This window comes from Oncorhynchus kisutch, linkage group LG19 (genome assembly GCF_002021735.2).
Source record: "Oncorhynchus kisutch isolate 150728-3 linkage group LG19, Okis_V2, whole genome shotgun sequence".
NCBI classification, from domain to species: domain Eukaryota; kingdom Metazoa; phylum Chordata; class Actinopteri; order Salmoniformes; family Salmonidae; genus Oncorhynchus; species Oncorhynchus kisutch.
Genome location: NC_034192.2, coordinates 57,363,073 through 57,386,396, shown reverse-complemented (window position 1 = coordinate 57,386,396; position 23,324 = coordinate 57,363,073). Strand labels below are relative to the sequence as shown.

Below are 23,324 nucleotides of genomic sequence, written 5' to 3'. Positions count from 1 at the left end.
TAACGGAAATTGTCGGTCAGGGAAACACTAGGTTCATATCAGAATGTGTTTGTATTCATGACTATCTGTAATCAGGCTCAGTGTCTGAGTCCCAATGGACCCTTATTCCATATACTGTGCCTTCAGACCCCTTGACTTTTTCCACATTTTCTTACATTACAATCTTATTCTAAAATGGATTCAATTGTTTATTGTTTCCTTATCAATGTACACACAATACCCCATAATGACAAAGCAAAAAAATATATATGTTTTTCTACATTTTTGCAAATGTATTAAAAATGTAAAACTGAAATATCACACATAATAATATCATACATAAGTATTCAGACCCTTTACTCAGTACTTTGTTGAAGCACCTTTGGCAGCGATTACAGCCTCGAGTCTTGTTGGATTTGACGCTACTGATGTGAGGACAATTTTAGCATTACATGTAAGTCAGTTTTCTCCTCTTTGGTCTCTATGAGAGTTCAACATGTTGTGTCTGAAAGTGGTGACCTGCCTGACGGTGCTCACCGGAGAAATGTCATTGCTATTCCTACTTTGTTTTATTGTCCTAATAAATACAATATGAGTCCCCTGTTGTTCTATAGTTTAAAGTAATCTGACCTGTATTGAAACTCCGATAGGAAAGACAAAGATGGTGCTGTTTCTATTTACACAAATCTAATCTTCTTTCTGTGTCTTTATGAAAGTCTACCTCCATTTCTAAACCATTTGAATTGTTGGCTTTAAGTCTTCAGTTGGGTTCAAACTGAAAAAGAACAGCTATAGGAATCGTCCGCCCTCCGCCAAGAAGTGTGTACTAAACCAACTCACTGATTTAATTGCCAATTTTACTACCCCAGCGGTGTTGAGCGCTGGAGATTTTAATCTTGGGGAACGCAGGATGCTGACTGTTGAAATAGTTTTTGTACTAGTCTAAATTTGACCCAGCTGATTACAAAACCGACTCATCCAAACTTAAAGGACCCTCCCTACGAAATCGACTTTGATTGACCTCATATTTACAAATACTCCAGAAAAATATGCTGGGAGTGGGGTATTTGCTTTGGATAACAGTGACCACTGTCCCATTGTATGTGTCAGGGATATACGCATGTCTCGATCCAAACCTCGTTTTATCAACAAGAGGGATTTTAAAAAATCCAATGAACAGGCCTTTTTTTGTGACCTTTATTTTGGTGACTTTGATTGTATTGCATCTATACCTGACGCAGAGTTGGCTCTGAACCACTTCTCATGTTTTCAATTGTATTGTAGATAAATCTGTTCCCTTTAAAAAAACTGAGAATTAAAAATCGGTCTTGCCCTTGGTTCAGTCCAGAGCGATCTGAAGTCATACACATCAGAGATGCTGCCTGGGCCCAAAGCTAGATTCACAGACAGACTTTCAGGCGATTGAGAAATGTGTGCAAAACTAGTTTTAAAAAAGCTGCATCAGATTAGTATGTTAATACACTATCTGAATGTACAGGGAACTCAGCTATATTTTGGAAAGCTGTTAAATCACTGAAGGGTTGTGTCTCTTCTCTCCCCCAAGAAATGTATTTAGATTCTGGCCCTATTACTGACAAAAATTGATATCATTAATGCATTTAATCACCATTTTATCTCTGCAGGCTTTATATTTGAATGTTTTTCAAACCCAGCTCTTGAAATGAGTCGTTTGGATGTAGATGGTTGAAAATCTATTGAATGATACTGAAAACACTGGGTCGGGAGTTTTCTTTTCGCAAATTCACCGATAAAGAAGTCCTGGATGCTTTGTTAACATTAGACAAGAAAAATCCCCAGGGGCTGTTCATTTGGAGCCTGGTCTGCTTATGTGTGCAGTGTTGTAACTTTAATGTGTTACAGAGTTAATGTTTAAGTTAACTCATTGAGCTGTATCTAAACATATTTCTTTACAGTTATTTACATCTGGTGATTGTATTGGTTTGAATTGAATTACGCTTTTTGACTGCAAGTTCCAGAATGCCTTGCGAGAGGAATGAGAGAGATAACGCACCAATTATGTGCAGGTGCTAGTGATTGTGGCTGACTCTCCGACAGCATCTTACCTGCATTGCTCTGTACCAAAACAAAGTTGTTAAATGTAACGTGAACAAGTATTTTTACTAAAAGAAGCTTTCGTATCAAACCCGACGTCCCGAGTCATTACTTTGAAGTTAGTTCATCTAAAATGCAGCTCCCTTCATTGCTGCATCAGTAGACCATGTTTTATTTCACATTGTTATCAGGAAGAATTCCAAAAGCATGGAAATCTGCTTATGTGCTGCCACTCCGTAAGGGTAAGGGTGAGGATACAAATGATCTGGACATCTATCGCCCCATAAGGGTGAGGATACAAATGATCTGGACAACTATCGCCCCATAAGGGTGAGGATACAAATGATCTGGACATCTATCGCCCCATAAGGGTGAGGATACAAATGATCTGGACAACTATCGCCCCATAAGGGTGAGGATACAAATGATCTGGACAACTATCGCCCTATAAGGGTGAGGATACAAATGATCTGGACATCTATCGCCCCATAAGGGTGAGGATACAAATGATCTGGACATCTATCGCCCCATAAGGGTAAGGATACAAATTATCTGGACATCTATCGCCCCATAAGGGTGAGGATACAAATGATCTGGACATCTATCGCCCCATAAGGGTGTGGATACAAATGATCTGGACAACTATCGCCCCATAAGGGTGAGGATACAAATGATCTGGACAACTATCGCCCCATAAGGGTGAGGATACAAATGATCTGGACAACTATCGCCCCATAAGGGTGAGGATACAAATGATCTGGACATCTATCGCCCCATAAGGGTGAGGATACAAATGATCTGGACATCTATCGCCCCATAAGGGTGAGGATACAAATGATCTGGACATATATCGCCCCATAAGGGTGAGGATACAAATTATCTGGACATCTATCGCCCCATAAGGGTGAGGATACAAATGATCTGGACATCTATCGCCCCATAAGGGTGAGGATACAAATGATCTGGACATCTATCGCCCCATAAGGGTGAGGATACAAATGATCTGGACATCTATCGCCCCATAAGGGTGAGGATACAAATGATCTGGACAACTATCGCCCCATAAGGGTGAGGATACAAATGATCTGGACAACTATCGCCCCATAAGGGTGAGGATACAAATGATCTGGACATCTATCGCCCCATAAGGGTGAGGATACAAATGATCTGGACAACTATCGCCCCATAAGGGTGAGGATACAAATGATCTGGACAACTATCGCCCCCATTTCAAGACTACCTTGTTTAGCTAAGATTCTTGAATCCTCGGTTAATGTACAACTTCATTCCTTTTTTGTATTTTTAATATAAACCAATCAGGGTTTAGGGCTGGGCATAGTACTACCACAGCAGCCACGCTAGTTGTTAATGATCTCGTCAATGCCGTGGATGCTAAAAAGAGCTGTGCTGCCTTGTTCAGTGAGCTGTCAAAAGGGGTTCGACACTGTTGATCATTTTGTTATGCTGAAGAAATTATCAAGAGTCGGCCTGGGATATACAGCCTGTTTATTGTTTCAGAATTATCTTAGCGACAGAAGTCAGGCCATCTGCATAGATGGGGTCAAATCTGAATTGTCTTAGCGACAGAACTCAGGCCATCTTGATAGATGGGGTCAAATCTGAATTGTCTTAGCGACAGAACTCAGGCCATCTTGATAGATGGGGTCAAATCTGAATTATCTTAGCGACAGAACTCAGGCCATCTTGATAGATGGGGTCAAATCTGAATTATCTTAGCGACAGAACTCAGGCCATCTTGATAGATGGGGTCAAATCTGAATTATCTTAGCGACAGAACTCAGGCCATCTTGATAGATGGGGTCAAATCTGAATTATCTTAGCGACAGAACTCAGGCCATCTTGATAGATGGGGTCAAATCTGAATTATCTTAGCGACAGAACTCAGGCCATCTTGATAGATGTGGTCAAATCTGAATTATCTTAGCGACAGAACTCAGGCCATCTTGATAGATGGGGTCAAATCTGAATTGTCTTAGCGACAGAACTCAGGCCATCTTGATAGATGGGGTCAAATATGAATTATCTTAGCGACAGAACTCAGGCCATCTTGATAGATGGGGTCAAATCTGAATTATCTTAGCGACAGAACTCAGGCCATCTTGATAGATGGGGTCAAATCTGAATTACTTGACATTCAAAAATATGCAGGCCCTCGGGGTTTGATGTTGGGTCCATTATTGTTCACTTTGTGTATTAATGACATAAGAAACATTGTTCATACTTGTACCCTTCATCTCTATGCAGATGACACCGTTTTGTATTCCTGTTCCACCTCGGTGCAGCAGGACATTCGCGAACTTCAGCATGACTTTGATTCAATTCAGAAAACACTTACAGATCTTACATTAATGTTAAATACAAGTGAAACCAAGCTCATGCTGTTATCTAGGTCACAAAATGTTTACCCCGAGGACCTGATCCACAAATTGAGCTTGTTTCTCAATATAAGTACCTGGGTGTTGTCACGCCCTGACCATAGTAAGCTGTTTTTTCTCTGTGTTGGTTGGGGCGTGATAGTGACTTGGGTGGGTCATCTAGGTGTTTTTGTATTTCTATATTGGCCTGATATTGTTCCCAATCAGAGACAGCTGTTTAACGTGGTCTCTGATTGGGAATCATATTTAGGTAGCCATTTCCTCATTTGTGTTTGTGGGATCTTGAATATGCCTGTCAGTACGAATTTGTATAACGTCACATTTCGTTTGTTTGTTCAGTGTTCATTCATTAAAAGAGAATGTACGTATACCACGCCGCGCCTTGGTCTCCTCAATACAACGACCAGGTGTCTGGATTTATGACAAGTTGTCCTTCATAATGCATAGAGAATCTGACTAAGAAACTAAGATCCAAGATATTTTTTTTTATATAGAAAATAAAACATGCCTTATTTTTAATACTAAGAGAATGATTGTTCAAACAACGCTTCTCCCTGTATTGGATTTTGGTGATATTGTTTACATGCGGCAACCTCTGTTTTAAAACCCTTGGACGCAGTCTACCATTCAGCAATACGTTTTATCACAGGGGACCATTTTAGGACTCATCATTAGGACCTCTCTGTCTGTAAGAAGGGAGCTGCATTCTCTTTGATTTATTTACAAAGCAATAACCTGTATATGTAACTTCATTAATTAAGATAAGAATCAGAAGTTACCAAACCCGTTCACAGGAATGGACAACGCTAAAGATCCCTTCAGTCTCCACAGATTTGGGAAAATCTGCGTTTTGTTTTTATGCCCCTAATTCGTGGAACAATCTGCAGAGTTCACTGCAGTTAGATGTGCTGTTGCCACTCAGGCTGTTTAAATGATTGATTGAGCACCTCCATGTAGTTGAATGCGATTGCTTTTAATAAATCTGTTTATTTTTGTTTATTGTGCTGAATTATATTGTTTTATACACATATGTGTATGTTTTAGTATTCTGTTTTTATTGTAATGTGTACAGGGCTCTCTGGTAAAATAAAGAAATTAAACAAGCTGGTTACACCTGTATTTGGGGAGTTTGTCCCATTTTTCTGTGCAGATCCTCTCAAGCTCTGACAGGTTGGATGGGGAGCGTTGCTGTGCAGTTATTTTCATGTCTCTCCAGAGATGTTCAATCGGGTTCAAGTCTGGGCTCTTGTCCCGAAGCCACTAATGCGTTGTCTTGGCCTTGTGCTTAGGGTCGTTGTCCTGTTGGAAGGTGAACCTTCGTCCCAGTCTGAGGTCCTGAGTGCTCTGTAGCAGGTTTTCATCAAGGAACTCTCAGTATTTTGCTGCGTTCATCTTTCCCTCGGTCCTGACGAGTCTCCCAGTCCCTGCTGCTGAAAAACATGGATGGTGCCAGGTTTCCTCCAGATGTGACCCTTGGCATTCAGGCCAAATAGTTAAATCTTGAATTCATCAGTCCAGAGAATCTTGTTTCTAATGGTCTGAGAGTCCTTTAGGTGCCTTTCGGGCAAAACTCCAAGCTGGCTGTCATGTGCCTTTTACTGGAGGAGGGGCTTCTGTATATATATATATATATGTCGACAGGTGTGTGCCTTTCCAAATCAGGTCCAATCAATTGAATGTTCCACAGGTGGACTCCAATCAAGTTGTAGAAACATCTGAAGGATGATCAATGGAAACAGGATGCACCTGAGCTCAATTTTAAGTGTCATAGCAAAGGGTCTGAACACTTATGTAAATAAGTGGATAGATATTTCTGTTTTAAGAAATTTGCTAACATTTTCAAAAAATGTTTTCGCTTTGTCATTATGGGGTATTGTGTGTAAATTGATGAGGAATATTTTAATTGAATCCATTTTGGAATAAGACCGTAACAAAACAAAATGTGGAAAAAGGGGTCTGAATACTTGTAGAAAGAATAAACTATATAGTGCACTATTTTGGACCAAAGGTCTATGAGCCTTGTAGGGTCATTTGGGACAAACAATGTGATTAAACAACAGAAAGAAACCCTCTGATGATCAGGTGAAGAGTCTGGAGACAGTCCTTACAGAAACCACTAGACTGGTGGAGGGAGGGAGGGAGATAGTAACGAAGAGAGAGAGTGATGGAGAAAGTGATGGAGAGACATACAGACAGAGAAAGCAGAGAGTGATGGAGGTATTGAGCATTCATGATGGTAGCAGCAGAGAGGAGATCCACTGCATTGTCTGCAGCATGAATTTGAGAGTGATGCCAAGCTGTGTATTGAGTGACTGTAGAAACAGTCAATAGAATGACAAACCTATTGAGGCTTGTGCCTGGAGTGGGTATAGAAGCTGTGAGTTGAATAACTGTAGAAATGCTGTGAATTGAGCAATTTCTATAGAAACTGTGCTTTGACTGACTGTTGGCAGCACACCACAGTAAAGAACCGCCGGACAGCCAATACTCTGCATCGCCCGTTGTCAACAGCAACAACTAAGTACCGTTGCTATTAAACCCCTCCCCTGCTTTCTCTCGGTGTGTGTGTGTGTGTGTGTTAGTGGCACCAGTCTGCAGTATAATGGTCCGTTTAAAGGGGTAAAGGTTAGGAAACTACCGCTGCTTATCTGCCACATAAACAACCAATGATCTGCCAGCTAATGAACATAACAACTAGAAGCTATAACATGTAGTAGAGATGTAGAGAGTAGAGATGTTTATTTACCTCTATAGAGAGTGTTTTCATCCAACAGGAGACAGATTTCCATGTGAATATTCTACAGTGGTGTGTTTCTACCAAACTGACCTGCTGCAGATAGATACCATTGGTGTGTTTCTACCAAACTGACCTGCTGCAGATAGAAACCAGTGGTGTGTTTCTACCAAACTGACCTGCTGCAGATAAAACCCAGTGGTGTGTTTCTACCAAACTGACCTGCTGCAGATAGAAACCACTGTGTGTTTCTACCAAACTGACCTGCTGCAGATAGAAACCACAGTGTGATGACGTAGTGCACACAATGTGTTTGCATCATTTTCAACTCAACTGATAGTTGTCACAAACTGTTGTGTTTTAAATGTGTCTCCTCTGGTCTGGGTACAACAGCTCTCAGATACAGTGAGGGGAGGCTAGTCTACATAATGACATTATTATGGAGAAGAACCAGATGTAGTTTATTTGTTAAACAGCAGTCAAGTGTCATCATCTCACCAGAATAAGACCCTCGATATTTTATTGAAAGGAGCATCAATGTCACAGTGCACTTTCAGGCGAGTAACATCCACTCCCTCCATCCTCCTTTCCCCTGTAGGCCTCTCTCTCGACCTCTGCCTCTCTCCCTCTCTCTCTCTCCCTCTCTCTCCCTCCCTCCCTCTCTCCCTCTCCCTCTCCCTCTCCCTCTCCCTCCCTCCCTCTCCCTCTCCCTCCCTCCCTCTCCCTCTCCCTCCCTCCCTCCCTCCCTCCCTCCCTCCCTCTCCCTCTCCCTCTCCCTCCCTCCCTCTCCCTCTAACCATAAGCTTCAGCTTTCTGATGTCTCTGCATCCACAAGCTGTAAAAAAAAAACTGTTTTCCATGCTGATTTAGGCTCTCCAGTTCAAAAGAGATAAACGCCTTCTAGTTTGGGAATAATCCCATTCGTCTTTGTTTTGAAAAAGAAAACCAAGGCGTTCTGTCGTCGTGTTCTCCAGAGTCAAAGACAACGTTACCCCACAGAGAACACTTGTATAGAGAGAGAGAGACCACGTTGCCTGTTTACAATGGGCTACTACAATATCTAGGACCTATGCCTTTCGTCTTATAGTACAAAGCAGAATAGTCAGCGTGAATGAAAATGATTCATGCTCGGCGGCCAGACACAGATAGATAGAATCCAGTCCTCCGTTGTTTAATTACTGTATCTGTGTTGTAAATGGAAGGTGAGAGAATACAGAATACAGCCCATGACAGAGCAGACAGATGGACCTAGTCCCCATTCTCCCATTCTGACAGAGCAGACAGATGGACCTAGTCCCCATTCTGACAGAGCAGACAGATGGACCTAGTCCCCATTCTCCCATTCTGACAGAGCAGACAGATGGACCTAGTCCCCATTCTCCCATTCTGACAGAGCAGACAGATGGACCTAGTCCCCATTCTCCCATTCTGACAGAGCAGACAGATGGACCTAGTCCCCATTCTCCCATTCTGACAGAGCAGACAGATGGACCTAGTCCCCATTCTCCATTCTGACAGAGCAGACAGATGGACCTAGTCCCCATTCTCCCATTCTGACAGAGCAGACAGATGGACCTAGTCCCCATTCTCCCATTCTGACAGAGCAGACAGATGGACCTAATCCCCATTCTCCCATTCTGACAGAGCAGACAGATGGACCTAATCCCCATTCTCCCATTCTGACAGAGCTGACAGATGGACCTAGTCCCCATTCTGACAGAGCAGACAGATGGACCTAGTCCCCATTCTCCCATTCTGACAGAGCAGACAGATGGACCTAGTCGCCATTCTCCCATTCTGACAGATGGACCTAGTCCCCATTCTGACAGATGGACCTAGTCCCCATTCTCCCATTCTGACAGATGGACCTAGTCCCCATTCTCCCATTCTGACAGATGGACCTAGTCCCCATTCTCCCATTCTGACAGATGGACCTAGTCTCCATTCTCCCATTCTGACAGAGCAGACGGACCCAGTCCCCATTTTCCCATTCTGACAGATGGACCCAGTCCCCATTTTCCCATTCTGACAGATGGACCTAGTCCCTGTTCTGACAGATGGACCCAGTCCCCATTCTGACAGATGGACCCAGTCCCCATTCTGACAGATGGACCTAGTCCCCGTTCTCCCATTCTGACAGATGGAACCAGTCCCCGTTCTCCCATTCTGACAGAGCAGACAGATGGACCTAGTCCCCGTTCTCCCATTCTGACAGATGGACCTAGGGTGTCATTTAGGACACAAAAAACAAACACTCATTAACTAGACAGCAAAAATCCAAAAACCCTGACGTGGAGGGCATTTTGTGGCCGAACAGCGAGGTAAATGTACATTATGGAGGTGCTGAATGAGAGGTAACTTTACATTATGGAGGGGGTGAATGAGAGGTAACTTTACATTATGGAGGGGGTGAATGGCTTTGACACCTCAGAAATGTGCTCTATATTCAGGCGTACAATCATCTCAGACACATTCTCAAGCAGCAAGAGCACTGGATTTGCACAACAATAGCACCTGGCCTGCATCTCGTCAGAATAACAAGCGGATGATATTTAAGTGTAACATCGCTATCCATCTATGGCTGTCTGCCTCTCTGGGACTCAAACGCAGCGTTTCCCCTCTGGCTCTCTATAGGCCATGGATGGTGATACTGGGGTGAGATGAGGGGTAATATACACACACACACCCTTGACACACACACACACACACACATTTATATACAACCTCTAGTCTCTCATAGGCCTGTACAGTGACATTATGGTGTGTGAGTTTCTCAGCCTGCAGGCCTCACTGTGAGATTGTGTTGCAGTTTTAAATCTAATTCCCTGTACTTCTACCCCTTTTTTCAATACAAAATCTGTAGAATTTTGATGGTAGTGTGAGCGGCCCAGTACATCACTGGGGCCAAGCTTCCTGCCATCCAGGACCTATATACCAGGCGGTGTCAGAGGAAAGCCCCCCAAAAAAATAATCAAAGACTCCAGCCACGCTAGTCATAGACTGTTCTCTCTGCAACCACACGGCAAGAAGTACCAGAGCGCCAAGTCTAGGTCCAAGAGGCTTCTTAACAGCTTCTACTCCCAAGTCATAAGACTGCTGAACAAGTCATCAAATGGCCATCCTGACTATCTACATTGACCCCCTTTGTTTTCACATTGCTGCTACTCTCTGTTTATTATCTCTGCATAGTCACCAACATGTACATTATATATATATTTTTTTTACTTTAGTTTATTTAGTAAGTCTATTTCTTGAACTGCATTGTTGGTTAAGGGTTTGTTAGTAAGCATTTCACTGTGAGGTCTACACCTGTTGTATTCGGCACATGACAAATATTATGATTTGATTTATGTTAATGATATCTGAGGGAGAGTGACTAACAAAATCAATGGTGGGCCCCTAGAGGTCAGGGGAACACAGGGTAATATGGCAATGACTTGCACTGTAGTCCATCACTGTCCTAACTAGTGTTACATCTGGCCAAAAACAAATATACTATATATCATTATTTTTTGGGGGACTCAGTCGGGGTCTCAACTTACTGTTCAGAGTTGGAACAGTAGAATAAACAAGATGCCATTTTTAAAGTGTGGTTGTGCATCAGCATCAACCTCTTGTTTTGTTAGTCACTGAGACTCAATTAGCCATGTCAGTAAAAATGTTTTAGATTGGTAAATTAGCTAGACTAGACTCTCAACTTGTAGTAATCATGGCCCGAATAACAGGCAGGACAAACTGACTCTTGCTGGTGCGCACTTGCATTAAAGGGTAACTGCATCTAAAAATTACATTTCACAGACCTCAAACGTGGTCTCCCGATGTGGTTTAAGCATTGTTTGTTATTTTGAAAGTGAAAAAACTGAAGCCTGAAAAAACTCAATGGAGAAAATAGTTGGATAAAAAAAAGTAAACAGGCCCCTACTCATATCTGAGGTGAAACAGGTACCAGTGGCAAAATATCATCTTTGATTCCAGATATGATTGTCATGAGTGACAAGGCGAGATCGATTTACCCACAATAACACTGTTATTGTCATTCCCCCCTTCTCAGGACGAGCCGTAATAAACTAACAGGCTTCTGCTGTACGTGTCATTGTAAAAATGTGTCATATGTATCCTGTTATCCTTCTGCCTTCTCAGAAGGTGATGGCCACAATACACTATAACGTGCATCCATTTGTAATGTCATCTGCCCATGTGTCACTGCAGCGTAAAGATAATGATTGGAAGAACCAGGTTGTCTGATAGTGGGGGGTTTTCCTCTGCTGTGTGTTAAAGCTATGCAGATGGAAGCGAGGCTCAGGCACATGGGAATGCCATCCCACTGAAACGTCATGGACTGATAATGGGATTAATAGGAGTTACCCTCCTACAGAGTGAAACAGCGCGTTTCAATTTAGCCAGGAAGATTATGTAAAAGGTCAGAAATGTATGTTTGACTTTTTTTAACAGCGTGAATGTGAGTGTTAAGAAAACACATAGGCTAACCGGTGTAGGTGACCGGTGTAGGTGACCGGTGTAGGTGACCGGTGTAGGTGACCGGTGTAGGTGACCGGTGTAGGTGACAGAGGACTGTAGGTGTGACAGAGGGACTGGAGGTGACAGGGGGACTGGAGGTGACAGGGGGACTGGAGGTGACAGGGGGACTGGAGGTGACAGAAGGACTGTAGGTGAGAGTAAGGATGACTAAAGGCAGAAAATGTACAGTTTACTAGGAATTCATTCCTTCACACGGTAAATATGGGGGACAAGCGGCTGAACGGATCCAAAGCAAAGAGAGTAAATGTCAAAGCCCCCTCTCCTACCCTAACTACCTACCCTCTCCTACCCTAACTACCTACCCTCTCCACCTACCCTAACTACCTACCCTCTCCACCTACCCTCTCCTACCCTAACTACCTACCCTCTCCACCTACCCTCTCCTACCCTAACTACCTACCCTCTCCTACCCTAACTACCTACCCTCTCCTACCCTAACTACCTACCCTCTCCACCTACCCTCTCCTACCCTAACTACCTACCCTCTCCACCTACCCTCTTCTACCCTAACTACCTACCCTCTCCTACCCTAACTACCTACCCTCTCCACCTACCCTCTCCTACCCTAACTACCTACCCTCTCCACCTACCCTCTCCTACCCGAACTACCTACCCTCTCCTACCCTAACTACCTACCCTCTCCACCTACCCTCTCCTACCCTAACTACCTACCCTCTCCACCTACCCTCTCCTACCCTAACTACCTACCCTCTCCACCCTAACTACCTACCCTCTCCACCTACCTACCTACCCTAACTACCTACCCTCTCCTACCCCAACTACCTACCCTCTCCACCTACCCTCTCCTACCCTAACTGTCTACCCGCTCCTAACCTAACTACCTACCCTAACTACCTACCCTCCCCTACCCTAACTACCTACCCTCTCCAACCCTAACTACATACCCTCTCCACCTACCCTAACTACCTACCCTCTCCTACCCTAACTACGTACCCTCTCCACCTACACTCTCCAACTACCCTAACTACCTACCCTAACTACCTACCCTAACTACCTACCCTTTCCTACCCTCTCCTACCCTAACTACCTCCCCACTACTTACCTAACCTACCTTCTCCTACCTTACCTGCCTCCCCACTACTTACCTAACCTACCCTCTCCTACCTTACCTGCCTCCCCACTACTTATCTTACCTACCCTCTCCTACCTTAACTACCAACCCACAACTTACCTAACTAGCACCACCTGGCTCACTACCCAAAATACAGGGGATTGTCCGCCCAGGTCTTACCTAGTGTGCATAGACAGAGTACATACTACGGGTATATGCATGTCCGCAGGCCTCTTGCCTAAGCACTACCAAGATGTCTTCCCCGTCGGGAGCAAGTGAAACAGAATAACATACATTTTCACAATCAAAAACAGTCCTTTTGTCATAGACATACCTTAATAGGACCGGATACAAAATACTGGCAACAAATTATACCTCTGCGCAACAACCAAAACACAGGCCATACCAAGAAGCGCTCTCTCAGCAACACTAACCAAAACACAGGCCATACCAAGAAGCGCTCTCTTAGCAACACTAACCAAAACACAGGCCATCCCAAGACGCGCTCTCTCAGCAACACTAACCAAAACACAGGCCATCCCAAAACGCCCTCTCTCAGCAACACTAACCAAAACACAGGACATACCAAGAAGCGCTCTCTTAGCAACACTAACCAAAACACAGGCCATACCAAGAAGCGCTCTCTTAGCAACACTAACCAAAACACAGGCCATACCAAGAAGCGCTATCTTAGCAACACTAACCAAAACACAGGCCATACCAAGAAGCGCTCTCTTAGCAAAACTAACCAAAACACAGGCCATACCAAGAAGCGCTATCTTAGCAAAACTAACCAAAACACAGGCCATACCAAGAAGCGCTCTCTTAGCAACACTAACCAAAACACAGGCCATACCAAGAAGCGCTCTCTTAGCAAAACTAACCAAAACACAGGCCATACCAAGAAGCGCTATCTTAGCAAAACTAACCAAAACACAGGCCCTACCAAGAAGCGCTCTCTTAGCAAAACTAACCAAAACACAGGCCATACCAAGAAGCGCTCTCTCAGCAACACCTACCGACATATTAATCATCTCCTCTGACAAAGGAACACAGGCTTTTCTAGGTTCAGAAGGAGTTGGTAATTGAAGACAGCTGTTTGGACAGGGCGTGGTCAGCTCCAATAATCAATGGGGCCGACCAATAAGCTGCTTGGGGAGAACTTCAGGAAGCCATTTCCTGAAACACACACTCACAAATACACAAACCACAACACAGAAAGTGGGGAACGTAACATCTTCTATGGAGAGTGCACTGTATTGTGATTGTCGCCATCTTGCTTTCTGTTAGAGCATCTATCATCCTCTACATCCTCCATCTATCATCCTCTACATCCTCCATCTATCATCCTCTACATCCTCCATCTATCATCCTCTACATCCTCCATCTATCATCCTCTACATCCTCCATCTATCATCCATCTATCATCCTCTACATCCTCCATCTATCATCCTCTACATCCTCCATCTATCATCCTCTACATCCTCCATCTATCATCCTCTACATCCTCCATCTATCATCCTCTACATCCTCCAACTATCATCCTCTACATCCTCCATCTATCATCCTCTACATCCTCCATCTATCATCCTCTACATCCTCCATCTATCATCCTCTAGATCCTCCATCTATCATCCTCTACATCCTCCATCTATCATCCTCTACATCCTCCATCTATCATCCTCTACATCCTCCATCTATCATCCTCTACATCCTCCATCTATCATCCTCTACATCCTCCATCTATCATCCTCTACATCCTCCATCTATCATCCTCTACATCCTCCATCTATCATCCTCTAGATCCTCCATCTATCATCCTCTACATCCTCCATCTATCATCCTCTACATCCTCCATCTATCATCCTCTACATCCTCCATCTATCATCCTCTACATCCTCCATCTATCATCCTCTACATCCTCCATCTATCATCCTCTACATCCTCCATTTATGATCGTTTATTTTTAAGATCAATCAATTCCTCCTCCTATCATCATGTTTACCCTCCCTCGAACACAAACATGTTATTATCTAGATAGTTATTATGTTATTTCAGAGTGGTCAATATTCCTTCCTCCTTCCTCATTCCCATGATCCTTTACTCTGGGTGTTACATGATATGATATCACATCGACACATCGACACCAACACCCCTTAAATTAACGATCACTAACTACGACAGTGAGCTGTGGCTGGAGTGCTACAAATAATCTGTCTAGCTCTGTGTGTGTGTGTGTGTGTGTGTGTGTGTGTGTGTGTGTGTGTGTGTGTGTGTGTGTGTGTGTGTGTGTGTGTGTGTGTGTGTGTGTGTGTGTGTGTGTGTGTGTGTGTGTGTGTGTGTGTGTGTGTGCGTGCGTGTGAGGCACTGTTTTGTTTAAAGTATGTAATTCATTGCATCTGTAATAAAAGCTCTTTGCATTTTACATTTATGGTCCTCAATAAGACAGACATCTTCATCAAGATGAGAGCTGACCTGAGGACACACACACACACACACACACAGCAGGCTCAGTCTTTAATGTAGAGACGTTTCATTAAAGGGGAGCGGCTCCTCAGATGCTTTTAGCCTGATTACTTACAGGAAGAGAAAGTAAAAACGAACGGAACAAACGAATGGAACAAACGAATGGAACAAACGACCTTCACCGACCACACAGACGCATACTCACGCACACACAGACACACTGGAGTCCAGTCAAATCCTCCACCATTTAATATTTCGCCGGCACGCTGCTAAAGTCATCTCTCATTTGACATCAGAATTACTATTAGGACAGAAAAAAGGCACATCTGCATGTTCAATTAGAAAATGGCCTACGCCAGACAGATAATAACACAGCAGATTGGCTAATGCCCTTCCTTCACATCTCCTGCAGCCACTCACTGTTTGAAGACTGGGGAAAAGAGGACGAAGGAGAGAGAGAGAGAGGGATGAGGATGGGGATGAGGATGGAGTGTGAGACTTCACAAAATGGGACAAACACCAAATTGAGACTCTGCACGCAGAATTCTGCAAAAATATCCTCCGTGTACAACGTAGAACACCAAATAATGCATGCAGAGCAGAATTAGGCCGATACCCACTAATTATCAAAATCCAGAAAAGAGCTGTTAAATTCTACAACCACCTAAAAGGAAGCGATTCACAAACCTTCCATAACAAAGCCATCACCTACAGAGAGATGAACCTGGAGAAGAGTCCCCTAAGCAAGCTGGTCCTGGGGCTCTGTTCACAAACACAAACACACACTACAGAGCCCCAGGACAGCAGCACAATTAGACCCAACCAAATCATGAGAAAACAAAAAGATAACTACTTAACACATTGGAAAGAATTAACAAAAAAACAGAGCAAACTAGAATGCTATTTGGCCCTACACAGACAGTACACAGCGGCAGAATACCTGACCACTGTGACTGACCCAAAATTAAGGAAAGCCTTGACTATGTACAGACTCAGTGAGCATAGCCTTGCTATTGAGAAAGGCCGCCGTAGGCAGACATGGCTCTCAAGAGAAGACAGGCTATGTGCTCACTGCCCACAAAATGAGGTGGAAACTGAGCTGCACTTCCTAACCTCCTGTCCAATGTATGACCATATTAGAGAGACATATTTCCCTGAGATTACACAGATCCACAAAGAATTCGAAAACAAATCCAATTTTGAAAAACTCCCATATCTACTGGGTGAAATTCCACAGTGTGCCATCACAGCAGCAAGATTTGTGACCTGTTGCCACGAGAAAAGGGCAACCAGTGAAGAACAAACACCATTGTAAATACAACTCATTTTTATGCTTATTTATTTTATCTTGTGTCCTTTAGCCATTTGTACATTGTTAGAACACTGTATATATATATAATATGACATTTGTAATGTCTTTACTGTTTTGAAACTTCTGTATGTGTAATGTTTACTGTTAATTTTTGTTGTTTTTCACTTTATATATTCACTTTGTATGTTGTCTACCTCACTAGCTTTGGCAATGTTAACACATGTTTCCCATGCCAATAAAGCCCTTGAATTGAATTGAATTGAATTGAAAGAGAGATTGAAGAGAAAGAGAGAGAGGTTTTCCTCTCTAGGGACCCAACTGTTGAATCATCAGTTAATAGACTGGTCAGAAATGACTCTCCTGTAGAGGGAGAAAGAGAGAGAGAGAGTGAGGGAGAGAGAGAGAGAGACTCAGAGACTCAGAGAGAGACTCAGAGAGAGACTCAGAGAGACTCTATTTTAATGACCAACCAGTCTATTCCTCTCCCTCCACAGTCTCAGAACAGTACCATTCCCTACTGCCTGGCCAGCAAGACAGCCATCTTATTAATAGCACCACACATACAGAACTGAACTGTAGAGCGGAGAGTTGAAACTGAGAAAGAGCCTCCCGGCTCAAGTCACCTGCTTTTATTGTCTGTTGAAGGAAGGGAGAGATAGTAGAGTCGTGGCCTAAGGTTTTGACTTGCAAAGTCCCTCTTTGCCGTGCAAATGAACTGAATACCCCAAAAACATTTCCACTGCATTTCAGCCCTGCCACAAAAAGACCAGCTGACATCATAACAGTGATTCTCTCGTTGACACAGGTGTGAGTGTTGACGAGGACAAGGCTGGAGATCACTCTGTCATGCTGATTGAGTTCGAATAACAGACTGGAAGCTTCAAAAGGAGGGTGGTGCTTGGAATCATTGTTCTTCCTCTGTCAACCATGGTTACCTGCAAGGAAACACGTGCCGTCATCATTGCTTTGCACAAAAAGGGCTTCACAGGCAAGGATATTGCTGCCATTAAGATTGCACCTAAATCAATCATTTATCGGATCATCAAGAACTTCAAGGAGAGCGGTTCAATTGTTGTGAAGAAGGCTTCAGGGCGCCCAAGAAAGTCCAGCAAGTGCCAGGACCGTCTCCTAAAGTTGATTCAGCTGCGGGTTCGGAGCACCACCAGTACAGAGCTTGCTCAGGAACGGCAGCAGGCAGGTGTGAGTGCATCTGCACGCACAGTGAGGCAAAGACTTTTGGAGGATGGCCTGGTGTCAAGAAGGGCAGCAAAGAAGCCACATCTCTCCAGGAAAAACATCAGGGACAGACTGATATTCTGCCAAAGGTACAGGGATTGGACTGCTGAGGACTGGGGTAAAGTCATTTTCTCTGATGAATCCCTTTTTTGATTGTTTGGGGCATTCAGAAAAAAGCTTGTCTGGAGAAGACAAGGTGAGTGCTACCATTAATCCTGTGTCATGCCAACAGTGAAGCATCCTGAGACATTCATGTGTGGGGTTGCTTCTCAGCCAAGGGAGTGGGCTCACTCACAATTTTGCCTAAGAACACAGCCATGAATAAAGAATGGTACCAACACATCCTCCGAGAGCAACTTCTCCCAACCACCCAGGAACAGTTTGGTGACGAACAATGTCTTTTCCAGGATGATGGAGCACCTTGCCATAAGGCAAAAGTGATAACTAAGTGGCTCGGGGAACAAAACATCAATATTTTGGGTCCATGGCCAGGAAACTCCCCAGACCTTAATCCCATTGAGAACTTGTGGCCAATCCTCAAGAGGTGGGTGGACAAACAAAAAAAAACACAAATTCTGACAAACTCCAAGCATTGGTTATGCAAGAATGGGCTGCCATCAGTCAGGATGTGGCCCAGAAGTTATTTGACCGCATGCCAGGGCGGATTGCAGAGGTCTTGAAAAAGAAGGGTCAACACTGCAAATATTGACTCTTGGCATCAACTTCATGTAATTGTCAATAAAAGCCTTTGACACTTATGAAATGCTTGTAATTATACTTCAGTATTCCATAGTAACATCTGACAAAAATATCTAAAGACACTGAAGCAGCAAACTTTGTGGAAATGAATATTTGTGTCATTCTCAAAACTTTTGGCCACGACTGTACAGTTGAAGTTGGAAGTTTACATACACTTAGGTTGGAGTCATTAAAACACATTTTTCAACCACTCCACAAATTCTTGTTAACAAACTATAGTTTTGGCAAGTCGGTTAGGACATCTACCCACTGGGAATGTAATGAAAGAAATAAAAGCTGAAATAAATCATTATCTCCACTATTATTCTGACATTTCACATTCTTAAAATAAAGTGGTGATCCTAACTGACCTAGAACAGGGATTTTTTACTAGGATTAAATGTCAGTAATTGTGGCTAAGGTGTACCTCCGACTTTAACTGTACACACACCTACACATACACACCTACACACACACACACACCACACCTACACATACACACCTACACACACACACACACACACAACACACCTACACACACACACACACACATACACCACACCTACACACACACACACACACACACACACACACACACACACACACACACACACACACACACACACACACACACACACACACACACACACCTACACACACACATACACACACACCTACACACACACCCACACACACACATACACACACACCTACACACACACACACCTGTACACACACCTACACACACACCTACACACGCACACACACACATACACCACACCTACACACACACCTACACACGCACACACACACACATACATCATACAAACATAGACATACCGCACACACACACACACACACACATACCACACACTGCACACACTCTCACACACTCTCTCACACACACACACACACAAACACATACACACACACAAACACACTGCACACACATACCACACACAAACACACTGCACACACATACCACACACAAACACACTGCACACACATACCACACACACACATATCCCACCTGAGTTGGCAGACTGAGGTATTATGTGAGAAATATGAAAAGTGAAAGTGTTAATACTCATGACTTCTTAGGTAGCTAGTTCTGTGACTCAGCGAAGGTCACAGGTCAAGAAAATATAACTATAACCAATAAACTGGGTGGGTTGACTTGTGTAACCTCGACATCTCAGCCTGTCACGCTGGATAAAACAGAGGAACAGAGGAACAGCTCAGCGAGCATCTCCATGGGTACGTTATTATTCAGGGATGTTTGACAGCCAGCGAATTATTACTGTGCATATGAGTCCAGTTTCATGAGGTGTATAGATGTCCTGTCTAGCAGCTGGTTCTGCCAGACACACATACTGATTCCCAAATTATACCCTGGTCCCTATATAGTACCCTACTTTTGATCAGCTCTTGTAATAGGGAATAGGGTGCCATTTGGGTATCAACCCCTGCCAGTAGAGCAGATTACTAGGTTATAGAGATGAATGTTTCTGTCACACACACACACACACACACACACTTATTTCTGTCATCTCGGTCTGTCATCTCGGTCTGTCTGTCTGTCTGTCATCTCGGTCTGTCTGTCTGTCTGTCTGCCTGCCTGTCTGTCTGTCTGTCTGTCTGTCTGTCTGTCTGTCTGTCTGTCTGTCTGTCTGTCTGTCTGTCTGTCTGTCTGTCTGTCTGTCTGTCTGTCTGTCTGTCTGTCTGTCTGTCTGCCTGTCTGTCTGTCTGCCTGTCTGCCTGTCTGTCTGTCTGCCTGCCTGTCTGTCTGCCTGTCTGTCTGTCTGCCTGTCTGCCTGTCTGTCTGTCTGCCTGTCTGTCTGCCTGTCTGTCTGTCTGTCTGTCTGCCTGTCTGTCTGTCTGTCCTCTCGTTACTACACATATGACACTGAGATGTTTTATCTATCTGGGTTGGGTCGACAGGAAGGATTCATGAGCTCATTATCTGTCTATATGTTTCCGTATAGGTGCCACTTCTGTATGTATTCTGTATGTCTCCAGCTTCATTCTTCTCCAGTTTCTTTCATAGCGTACAGAGAACATAACCACTGTTCTCTCTCTCTCTCTCTCTCTCTCTCTCTCTCTCTCTCTCTCTCTCTCTCTCTCTCTCTCTCTCTCTCTCTCTGTCATCCTCTCTCCAGGTCTGTTCCACCGTGCCATCATCCAGAGTGGCTCTGCCCTGTCCAGCTGGGCGGTCAACTACCAGCCTGTGAAGTACACCCGTCTGCTGTCTGAGAAGGTGGGCTGTAACGTTCTGGATACCCTGGACATGGTGGACTGTCTGAGGAAGAAGAGTGCCAGGGAGCTGGTTGAGCAGGACATTCAGCCAGCACGGTACCATGTGGCCTTCGGACCGGTTATAGACGGAGACGTCATACCTGATGATCCAGAGATCCTCATGGAGCAGGTGGGAGACCTCTGGGATAGTTTTGTTGCTTTGTTTGTTTCTTATTTGACCTTGTTTATGAAATAACATACACACACAAACATGCCCATAATGGTAATTAAGTCAACAGTCAAAGAAAATTATGCATTTTCAACACGTTGTTATTTCCACACAGGGAGAGTTCCTGAATTATGACATCATGCTGGGAATCAACCAGGGGGAGGGGCTTCGCTTTGTTGACAACGTGGTCGACTCAGAGGACGGCATCTCCGGCAACGACTTTGACTTCTCAGTGTCGGACTTCGTTGACAGCCTCTACGGTTACCCAGAAGGCAAAGACACTCTGAGAGAAACCATCAAGTTCATGTACACGGACTGGGCGGACCGTGAAAACCCAGAGACACGACGCAAGACGCTGGTCGCCCTGTTCACCGACCACCAGTGGGTGGAGCCGTCGGTGGTGACTGCGGACCTCCACGCCCGTTACGGCTCGCCGACATACTTCTACGCCTTCTACCACCACTGCCAGAGTCTGATGAAGCCGGCCTGGTCGGACGCAGCCCACGGGGACGAGGTTCCCTACGTGTTCGGGATCCCCATGATCGGACCTACAGACCTGTTCCCCTGTAACTTCTCCAAGAACGACATCATGCTCAGCGCCGTGGTGATGACATACTGGACCAACTTCGCCAAGACCGGGTAAATTTGTCCTGCTTTAGTATTTTAACATCTTAACCTACGGGGTCTGGACTGCTTCTGGTTTTCTGTTCTACTTGATAATTAATGGCATCTACCTGTTGTCCCAGGTCTAAATCAGTCCCTGACTAGAGGGGAATCATCTACCTGTTGTCCCAGGTCTAAATCAGTCCCTGACTAGAGGGGAATCATCCACCTGGTGTCCCAGGTCTAAATTAGTCCCTGACTAGAGGGGAATCATCTACCTGTTGTCCCAGGTCTAAATCAGTCCCTGACTAGAGGGGAATCATCCACCTGGTGTCCCAGGTCTAAATTAGTCCCTGACTAGAGGGGAATCATCCACCTGGTGTCCCAGGTCTAAATTAGTCCCTGACTAGAGGGGAATCATCTACCTGTTGTCCCAGGTCTAAATCAGTCCCTGACTAGAGGGGAATCATCCACCTGGTGTCCCAGGTCTAAATTAGTCCCTGACTAGAGGGGAATCATCCACCTGGTGTCCCAGGTCTAAATTAGTCCCTGACTAGAGGGGAATCATCCACCTGGTGTCCCAGGTCTAAATTAGTCCCTGACTAGAGGGGAATCATCCACCTGGTGTCCCAGGTCTAAATCAGTCCCTGACTAGAGGGGAATCATCCACCTGGTGTCCCAGGTCTAAACCAGTCCCTGATTAGAGGGGAGTCATCCACCTGGTGTCCCAGGTCTAAATCAGTCCCTGAATAGAGGGGAGTCATCCACCTGGTGTCCCAGGTCTAAATCAGTCCCTAATTAGAGGGGAGTCATCCACCTGGTGTCCCAGGTCTAAATCAGTCCCTGAATAGAGGGGAATCATCCACCTGTTGTCCCAGGTCTAAATCAGTCCCTGATTAGAGGGGAATCATCCACCTGGTGTCCCAGGTCTAAATCAGTCCCTGAATAGAGGGGAAGAATATAAAAAGAAGCGTAACTAGTTTGAGATCCGATTAGAAATAGAGGGTTCTATGTAATCAACAAACTTCTGCCTCTGTTTAGTATTATGTCTCACTGACTCTATCAGAGTCGTTAATATGGCCACCATGTAGGAGGTGTCGCTGAAGGAGGTAGAACGAGGGTAGGTGTTATTCAACAGAGACGTGTTTGGCAGGGCCAGGCTGGATCTCTCACTAGACAGCTGACAAGCTGAAGATTGAAAGTACAATGTGTGTGTGTCTTTCAGTGTGAGAACCTACCTCCCTGTCTGGGGTGTCTGGGATGTCTGGGATGTCTGGGGTATCTGGGGTGTCTGTGGTGTCTGGGGTATCTGGGGTATCTGGGGTGTCTGGGGTATCTGTGGTATCTGGGATGTCTGGGGTATCTGGGATGTCTGGGGTATCGGGGGTATCTGGGATGTCTGGGGTATCTGGGATGTCTGGGGTATCTGGGGTGTCTGGGGTATCGGGGGTATCTGGGATGTCTGGGGTATCTGGGATGTCTGGGGTATCTGTGGTGTCTGTGGTGTCTGGGGTGTCTGTGGTGTCTGGGGTATCTGGGATGTCTGGGGTATCTGGGTTGTCTGTGGTGTCTGTGGTATCTGGGGTGTATGTGGTGTCTGGGCTGTCTGGGGTATCTGGAGTGTCTGGGGTATCTGGGATGTCTGGGGTATCTGGGATGTCTGGGGTATCTGGGATGTCTGGGGTATCTGGGGTGTCTGGGGTATCGGGGGT

The 23,324-nt window shown here is 44.7% G+C and overlaps 1 protein-coding gene across 3 annotated transcripts in view; it reads left to right on the top strand.

The window, feature by feature from the left end:
• Positions 1 to 23,324, top strand: part of LOC109910205 (neuroligin-3) — a 472,163-nt gene that overhangs the window by 419,025 nt on the left and 29,814 nt on the right. For all 3 annotated transcript variants that reach the window (XM_031797643.1, XM_031797642.1, XM_031797641.1), the window contains 2 exons: positions 20,705 to 20,970; positions 21,125 to 21,648. In XM_031797643.1, coding sequence (XP_031653503.1) covers positions 20,705 to 20,970; positions 21,125 to 21,648 — 790 coding nt within the window. The remainder of the gene's footprint in view (positions 1 to 20,704; positions 20,971 to 21,124; positions 21,649 to 23,324) is intronic.